Raw genomic sequence first — 9854 nt, forward strand, 5'->3', positions numbered from 1 at the left:
ACGATTTACCTTTTGTAAATCCATGTTGACTCCGTCCGATCCCTTCTCTGCTAGTCATATGCTCTGCTATTACATCCTTAATAATGGATTCCATCATTTTGCCCACTACTGATGTAAGGCTCACCGGCCTATAATTCCCTGCTTTTTCTCTACCCCCCTTTTTAAATAGTGGGGTAACATTAGCTACCCTCCAATCCGTGGGTACTGATCCTGAGTCTATCGAGTTCTGGAAAATAATTCTTAAAGCATCTGCTATCTGAATGGCCACTTCCTTGAGTACCCTAGGATGTAGATTTAGGCCCTTGGGATTTATCTGCCTTCAATCCCATCAATTTCCCCAAGATCATGTCCTTAGAGATACTGATTTCTTTCAGTTCCTCCCTTGCATTAGTCTCTGTTTCCCAACATCCTTGGGATGTTATTTGTATCCTCTCTTGTAAAAACAGAACTAAAGTAAGAATTTAATTGGTCTGCCATTTCCTTATTCCCCATTATATATTCCCCTGATTCCGACTGCAAAGGACCTACTCTGGATTTCACCAACCTTTTCCTCTTGACATATTTATAAAAGCTTTTGCAGTCGGTTTTTATATTCGACTTCATCCCTAACATCGAAGTACTCGAGATGGCATAGGCCGACAGCATCGAATCCACGCTGTTGAAGATCAAACTGCGCTGGGTAGGTCACGTCTCCAGAATGGAGGACCATCGCCTTCCCAAGATCGTGTTATATGGCGAGCTCTCCACTGGCCATCGTGTCAGAGGTGCACCAAAGAAGAGGTACAAGGACTGCCTAAAGAAATCTCTTGGTGCCAGTGGGCTGATATCGCCTCAAACCGTGCATCTTGGCGCCTCACAATTCGGCGGGCAACAACCTCCTTTGAAGAAGACCGCAGAGCCCAGCTCACTGACAAAAGACAAAGGAGGAAAAACCCAACACCCAACCCCAACCAACCAATTTTCCGCTGCAACCTTGTCTGCCTGTCCCGCATCGGACTTGTCAGCCACAAACGAGCCTCCAGCTGTCGTGGACATTACCCCTCCATAAATCTTCGTCCGCGAAGCCAAGCCAAAGAAAGACTTTCGTAATTTATTTTTGCTCTCTTGATTAAACATTTGAATCTACTGGAAGTAGAGGGATTTAGATCTTGTGCAAGTAGCATCGTCTTTGTGCAGATATCATGGATCAAAGGGCCTCTTCCTATGGTGTACTGTTTTAATTTTTAATTTAATTTGGAGATGCAGCACGGTACCAGGCTCTTCCAGCCTACCAGCCTGTGTTGCCCAAATACACCAATGTGACCAATTAACCTACTAACCTCATACGTCTTTGAAGGGTGGGAGAAAACCAACCCACCCACACAGCTTATGGGGAGAATGTAGAAACTCCTAATGATCAACACTAGTTTTGAACTGGATCACCACAACCCTGCAATGGTGTTGCGCCTGCCACACTCCCCTGTTTTCTGTTTAACTATGAAATGACCATAAACCAATCAAGTGAGGACCTGAGGGAGGGGGATTCATAAGTGCTAAAAATGTGTAACCTGCTGCTGTGTGGAATAGTTGAAATGAATAGTGTTGACGTATTTCAGAAAATGCTGATGCATACATGAGGGGGAATGTATGGAAGGAATAAAAGTAGACAAGACAGATTAGGTAGTAAATGTGTGAAGAGAAATATTTAATGTTTTGCACTGATGAGCTTTCAAAAGAACTGCAAAAGTTAAAGTAAATGGTAAGATGGAGAGAAAGGAGGAGGGCGATGGAGACCTTGATGGTCAGTGTCAAGGATGGCAAATTAAATGACAATTGAGGTCATGGTGCATTATGAAAGGCATAATGGGGAAAGATGGTTGTCTGCAGGAGACAGTGAATAAATGACAATGAAAGTTCTCAAAATAAAAATTGGATATTTGAAATTGCTGAATAAATTAAATGCAGCGCCCTCCATGATGTTTGGGACACAGTTTTATATTTGCCCCTATGCTCCACATTTTAAAATTTGTAATCAAATAATTCACATGTAATTAAAGTGCACCTTCCAGATTTTATAAAAGGATATTTGTATATATTTTGGTTTGGCCATGTTGAAATACAGCGCTTTTTATACATCGTCCCCTCATTTCAGGCCACCATGTTGCTTGGGATATTTGGCTTTACAGGTGTTTGTGAGTACTCAGGTATGTTTAATTGCTTCATTGGTGCAGGTATAAGAGAGGTAGGCTTGCTTCTAAGCTTTTGATCACCATTGGAGTCTGATGTTGCCATTTTTCTACACGAGGACCAGAGATGTGGCAATGAAAGTCAAAGAAGCCATTATGAAGCTGAAAAACAAGAATAAAACAGTAAGATACATCACTCAAACATTAGGATTACCAATATCAACAGTTTGGAACATCATTACTGGTAAGCCCAGGAATCGTAAAGAGGCTTGTATTCCAAGGAAGACCTCCACTGTCGATGACAGAAGAATTCTCACCATAATGAAGAAAAATCCCCGACAGATCAGAAACACTCCTCAGGAGGCAAGCATGGGTATGTCTATGACTAGTGTCTGCAGAAGACTTCATGAACAGAAATACAGAGGCTACACTGCAAGATGTAAACCACTAGTTAGCCACAGAAACAGGATGGCCAGATTACAGTTTGCCAAGAAGTATTTGAAAGAGCTAGCACAATTCTACAAAAGGTCTTGTGAACAGATGAGACCAAGATTAACCTGTATCAGAGTGATGGCAAGAGCAAAGTGTTTAGGAATAAAGGAACTGCCCAAGACCCAAAGCAGACCATACGTCTTTGAAGGGTGGTTTGCATCTTGCAGTGTAGCCTCTGTGTTTCTGTTCATGAAATCTTCTGCAGACATTGACACGTCCACACCTGCCTCCTAAATTTTTGTTTGAATGGCATTCTTACTGTTATTTCTTTTAAATTACAGGTTTTGATAGGGGGATTGTGATTGAGATAAGTTTTTGGAATGTATCTGCTGGGGGTATGGGGACAAATTCAGATTTTAGGTATGAATATGTACATGGATGGCTTTGTTTATTGTACTGTAAGTTTGTGTAAAATAAAATTAAATATTAAAATTAAAGAATGTTTCTGAACTGTTGGACATGCGTTTGGGGATTTTTCTTCATTATGCGAGAAATCCTCTGCTATCAGCAGCGGCTTGGAATATACCAGTCCCTTTGCGATTACTGATCTCAGCAGTGCAATCTTCTTCTTCGTGACGTTCCAACCTGTTGAGTTTTGTAATCTTAAAATTTGGGTGATGTTCAATCTGAGATAGTGTATGAGAAACTGGGTAAATGCTTGAAGAAAAAAAATGACCTACGTTGATGAGTTGAAGGATGCTGAGAAAATGCTTTATGCAGACTATGATGGAATAGCTAAGGGCTGAACAATCTCCCAGTGCTATGTTCTGTAGCAATCCCTTGAGTAAAGTACAACACTCAGCGCCAGTCAGGTTGATTGTTTTATTCCTCCTCCAACATCTGAGCTCCTTCAGAACACTACAGCACCGAAACATAGCCTTCAACCCATCAAGTCTGTGCCAAAATGTTATTCCATCTAGTCCCACTGATTTGCACCTGGATCATCCATGTACCTATCCATATTGTTCTTAAATGTCAAAATTGAGCCTGCACTCAGCACTTCAGCTGGCAGCTTGTTCTACACTGTTCTCATCCCAATAAGAAAATATCACTTGGCCCCTCAAATTTGCCTCACCCTTCAATGTGATCATGGCAAATCTGCCCCAGATGTTAATTCCTCTTCTTTTATAGTTCCCTATAATTGATTTCTTGGTCTTCCAAATATTTATCTTCGCCACTCAGATTATTGTCAAAATTTTACTGCTGTTTCTGGGATATTGACTTGTTCAATTAAAATTTGTGCTTCCTCCACTCCATTGAATCTCCTTCAAAGAATTAATTGGCTGTAAAATATGGAGATATTGTGTATTTCTGGGAGCTGCTAGTTTGTGTCTGAGGGTACTAACATTGGGTAGATCTATTTTTCTGTGCTAAATGTGTTCATTTTCATTTCTGAATGATCTTTTTTTAATCAACAGCCGAGTGAATTCGAAGAGAAAGCAATCGGTAAAGTTGATGACCTGTTAGAAAGTTACATGGGCATAAGGGACACAGAACTAGGTGAGTTTGTTGGTATTTTTATATGTGAAAAATGGGTGATAATTAAACTATGGAAATAAAAACGACACTTTTATTTCAAACTTCCAAAGCTGCCGATTATCTGAAATGTATGAACTCATTAAATCCAGATGACTGTGTTATCCTCAGTCAGAAACTGAATTGTCCATGGTTGAGCTGTATTGGAATCGTGTAGGAGACAAAGCACAGGGGTCAGCATAGGAATAAGACCACAGATTAAAGTAAAAGATGATTTAAGGGGCCAGATGGAAAAAGAATGGAAAGATTCCAGAAAAAATTACATCTTGTCTAGAGGAGGCTACTTTGTGAATGATGACTGCAATATGCTGCATAGAAATCCAACCATGTGACTTCTCATCAGCCGCTTAGCAAATATTTTCATAATCTCATTGCCAGGGTTTCAGCATTCCTTTGTAATGCATGCAAAATTAGTTTTCCTTTGATTACCCTGTAAAGGCGCACAAAGGTGCCACTTGTCCATTGTCACTATCTGGATTTGGCAGATGGAGTACAATGTTGGCAAATGTGATGTTATCTACTTTGGAAGGAAGAAAGGAAGATCAGAATATTATAAATGTCAAGTAATTGCAACGTGCTGCCACGAGGGAGGATTTGGGAGTGCTTGTGCATGAATCACAAAAAGTTCGTTTGCAGGTGGAGAAGGCAAATAGAATGTTGGCCTTTATTGCTAGAGGAATTGAATTTGGGAGCAAGGAGCTAGGGTATCCTGCAACTATACAAGGCACTGGTGAGGCTGCATCTAAGTACTATGTGCAGTTCTTGTCTCCTTACTTGAGGAAGGATGTACTGGTTTTGGAGGCAGTGCAGAGAAATTCACCAGGTTGATTCCAGGGATGAAGAGATTGGCCAATGAGAGATTGAGTCGTCTGGGTCTGTACTTCCTGGAACTTAGAAGGATGAGAGGGGATCTTATAGAAATGTACAAAATTATGAAAGGTATAGATTGAGATAGCCAAGTTGTTTCCATTGGTAGAGGAGACCAGAACTTGGGGACACAGCCTCAAGATTTAGGACAGAGATGAGGAGGAACTGCTTTTCACAAAGAGTGGTAAATTTGTGGAATTCGCAGCAGTGGAGGCGACCTCAATAAATATATTTAAGACAAGGTATGATAATTTCTACATAGTAAGGGAATTATGGGATATGGGGAAAAGACAGGTAAATGGAGATGAGCCTATCATCGGATCAGGCATGATCACATTGAATGGTAGAGCAGACACAATGGGCTGCTCCTGTGCCTATTTCTTACATTCTAAGACAAGAGAAGTAAGAGTCTCTTCAGAGACTGAGTGACTGAAGATTCTGTCACCCTCTTCGACTCCTTGTGTTAGGAAGCTGTCTGCACTTGAGGCCCTTCTGGATGCCTGCTCACCATTGGCAACCTCACTGATAGGAGAAGAGGATTGAAGGGTGTCCACTTAAAACAAATGCAAAGGAATTTCTTTAGACAGAGAGTGGTGAATCTCTGGAATTAGCTACCATGGTGGCTGTGGAGGTCAAGTCATTCGGTGTACTTAAGGCAGAGAATTTTGGAATCAGTAGTCAGTGTATTAAAAATTATGGGAAGAAGGCAGGGGAGAAGGGCTGAGTGGGAAAGAGGATCAGCTCATGATGGAATGATGTTGTGGACTCGATGGGCTGAATAGCCTGCATCTGCTCCTGTATCTTCTGGCCTTGAGGATCTTGGACGTGGTATCTGATTCCCATAAATCTGTCATAAGGAGCCTGCGACCCGGTACAAGGCCTTGGTTGCTGAGCCCTACACAAGTGCCTGGTCTGCTGCTCTGGTTTCCTATCCTGTCAGGTCCTCTCCCAGGCTTCTCCTTGGAGGGTTGTTGCACCAACCTACTGTTGTTGCATCATCCTACTGTTCTCCAGGAGTTAGCAACCCTTATTGTTTGGGCTGCAGGGATGGGCGCCACAAATGCAATTCTAAATTATCATACTGCACGCAATTAAAACATGGGAAATGCTTTTCATACCGCCTTTCTGGTTGATAAAAGAGCCTTTGGAGCCCTTTTAATACTGTTAAAGCACTAACAAGACTAGTATTTAAAATTGCAGAAATATTAGCTGATGCAGGTAGAGATCAGGTGACTACTGTTTCTCAATCAGGAAAGGATACACTGAGTGGTCTGAGTTACGGGACTTTAAGTGATTAATGCTTGGAGCAGATTTCAGGAACTAGTGGTTGCTTTAAATGCTGCATGGCTATGGAGAGGATCTGTAGGACATGGAGACATCCAGCACTGAAATCAACCTTTCAGCCCATTGAGTCCATGCTGAACATAAACCACTCATTAATCTATTTTTATAAAATCCCCCCCCCCCACATTCTCATTTCCCCCTTCTCCAAGATTCTATCATTCAGCTAAACAGTGGGGGAAATTTACTGAAATTAACCTGTTATAATGCATGTCTTTAGGATATGGGAGGAAACCAGAGTACCTGAAGGAAACCAATCTTTGGTATTGAGATAGCAGCTCGACTGTAATGAACGAGTTAAACAGAGAGATCTCCATCTGTTCCTGATGTGTTGATTGGAGATACTGCTGATTGAGCAGTTGATTTTCTGATACTTCTCTGTCAAATGTTACTTGTTTAGGATAGTCAATTTGGTTCCTTTTTCTTTACTGCTGGGACTTTCAGTTGCACCAATCGTAAGTCCTGAACACTCTGCTGAGCAGGACCTTTTACTGTGTTAAAATGCATGCTTTTGATTAAAATCCATTTTCCCCTTTTCTTCTCAGCTGCCACCATGGTTGAAGTTGGAAAAGACAAGAAAAATCCTGATGAATTTGCAGTGGCACTTGATGAAGCCCTGGGCGACTTTGCATTTCCAGATGAGTTTGTTTTTGATATTTGGGGAGCAATAGGTGATGCAAAGAAGGGACGACTTTAGTGCCAACATTTTAATAGGAATTAATATGCAATGTTTTGAAGTTCCATTTTTCATTAAATTCAAATAGACTGGGTGGAGTGAACATATTTGTGATTGATGTGTTCAATTTACCCTGTCACTTTTCAGGAACGAAAGAAAGAATAGCCATCAAAAGAATAGCCAATAAAACACAGCATTAATTTCATTCTTGCCAGGGCTGTCACATCGTAAAACTTGCCTTTATTAATCACTCACTTTTTTCAGGTCTTGATAAATTATTGACGTATTTATCACTGCTGTTTTTCCCTAGACATTAAGGTGGGCGAGACTTAAATGTGCTCTCCTTTCTCACTGTAAGGATCTACGAAAGGGACAGCACGTAACTTAAATGACTATTTATCACTAGGTAAAGTTCAAGGGGATTGAGAAAGGTTTAACTTGGTATCTAATTGATGATAAACATTGCCTGTTGTAAGTAGAACTGTGAATAGAGCGGGTATTTAAAATTTACAACACCCCGTTTAATTTTTGTGATAGCAAAAAGATTACCACTGGTATATGGATTCTAGGTAAGGCGGACAACAATATTATGTGCTAATTATAAATGGTATTGCACCAAAGATTTTCTAAGAATATTTGTACACTCCTTCAACCTAATGGAGGTTTTTGTATAATTTTTAAACTTGTATTTTGGATCAAAGGAATTACAAACCAAAAAGTCTGGTTTTATAATATTTGAAGCCTTGAATTTATTTACCATGGAGTGCCTAATAATGTTGCACTGTGTGTTTTTAATGACCAAGTTGCTTTCTAATTTTTTTGGAATCTTTGGTACCAGAGAGATCAATTGAACAGCCATTTGATAAGAAGATTTCTATTTTAATAATAAATCTTGTACCTTCTGTATTTAGCCTGTGAATACACTGTCTCTTGACTTAGCTGAATGTAGATTGGAGTTTAATTGTGGTGAATTTTTTGATCACGATTTATGCTGATAGCCTTGTCGCGACACCTGCCCCCACTACTCACTAATTCAACAACAGTTCCTTAAACACTAGATGATGCAGAGAGGCTTGGTGATTGGTCAAGACTTTTCATTAAAATAATTTTTATATATAATCTTTGAGTTGAATTTTTTCCACCATCTGCTGGGAACAGGTTAATTTCATTTTTTAGGGTGGTATGTAGTGGATATAATTCATGAGATTGCATCATGCATTGGATGTCTATAATCTTCAACATCTTTATTTATTTTAGTTTTGTTCCATAGCCAAATAGATTTTTGTTGACTTTGCTATATTTTTCAGTGAGTCATTAGTTATTAATCCATTTTATATTGTTTTAACTCTATATTTGCTTAAAACAAATCACTTACCTCAAACAGTTTTCACAGCATCCAGATTTGGTCTCCATGGGTTCATGCCATATGATTGAGTCTTGGGTCTATGGTTTATTTGAGTGCCCTACCCTATATTACTGAGCCCCACAGGTGTGCCCCATGTCCTACATCTGTATAATCCAAGTATATGTTCCAGAGTGGCCCACTTCACTGTGGGCTGGAGAGCTATATGATAGGCATGGACCTGTGTCACATAATGGAGTTATATCAAACCATTAATAGTAATGATTCTTATGTACATGTATCATCCATTATTGATGCCACCAGTTTATCCTTTAATGAGACATCACCAGCCAGCTCTACTCCACCAAATTTGGACTAAACAAATTAAGAAATGAAAATAATGATCAACTTAGAGGTTGGAGGAGACTCGCGATTTAAAATTTGGATGCTTCCAACTCTATGGGACCAGTTTGCTTTCCAAACACAACAAACTTTCTTCTGCACTTTCAGTAAAGGAAAATAATTCATCCCAGGAAAAATAACTTGTTGATTTGTTTTGTATGCACAGTGGAAATGCACAGTCGTACCTTGGCTTCAACATGCCACAAAATAATGACTACTTTGCCTAACCTAAAAGCATCTGTACTGAACTACTGAAAACAAAAAATGATTTACACTACATGTTAAAATGCCTTCTGTAAAGATTGTTTTCTATTAAATTTTTTGACAAACTCTGTGTTAATTATTTTCAATGTTCTGTATGAAAGATTTAACTCTGATGTATGTTGAATATTTTTCACCAATACTTCAGGCAACATCTTTGGTCAAGCGTCCAAGCAAACGTCTTTTATAAGAATCCAATTTCCTTTCTCAAAGGTAAATTCAGTGATGGAGGAGTTGATCTTGTGTACCAATGTGAATCAATCTTTTTGGTAACTCCTGTGATCTGCAAGTCACAAGTCATTTAAGTGTCACATTTTAGCATAAAATCCACAACCAATTACTGCAGTGCATTACACAATACTGAATTTCTTTATCTGTAATTAGTATTAGATCGCATCTTATTTCCATTTGGCAACTGAGGTCATTTACATCCTGCCTGGGATTGAATCATCTTGATGCACTCCAGCCCTTTAGTTGTTAACTCGGTCTGAATCCCTTGGTTTTGTTAAATGTACACATCATCTACAACAGATGCTGTTGTATCAGCTCAAATTCTCAGCTCTTAGCATGGTATAGTGATTATCTGTTCAGAATTTTACAATGATATAACCATTTCTGGCATTATTTAATATTAATTTCAGTATTCCAACAGTATTGCACAACACGTTTTGTGTCAACAGCATTAATTTGACAATCTGCTCCAGAAATAGTTCTTGTGTGCAATAACTGTTCAGCACATTATACGTAATTCATCATTGCATTCAGCATAATG

At 39.4% G+C, this 9854-nt stretch overlaps 1 protein-coding gene across 1 annotated transcript in view; it reads left to right on the plus strand.

Annotated features, from left to right (window-relative positions):
- The window catches only part of gipc2 (GIPC PDZ domain containing family, member 2), a 138189-nt gene extending 129039 nt beyond the window's left edge, over positions 1-9150 (plus strand). Inside the window, exons 5-6 of the mRNA XM_069939324.1 lie at positions 4076-4157; positions 6947-9150. Coding sequence (XP_069795425.1) covers positions 4076-4157; positions 6947-7098 — 234 coding nt within the window. The 3' untranslated portion in view covers positions 7099-9150. The remainder of the gene's footprint in view (positions 1-4075; positions 4158-6946) is intronic.
- The last annotated feature ends 704 nt before the right edge of the window (positions 9151-9854 follow it).

The sequence above is a fragment of the Narcine bancroftii genome, chromosome 5 (genome assembly GCF_036971445.1).
Source record: "Narcine bancroftii isolate sNarBan1 chromosome 5, sNarBan1.hap1, whole genome shotgun sequence".
NCBI lineage: Eukaryota > Metazoa > Chordata > Chondrichthyes > Torpediniformes > Narcinidae > Narcine > Narcine bancroftii.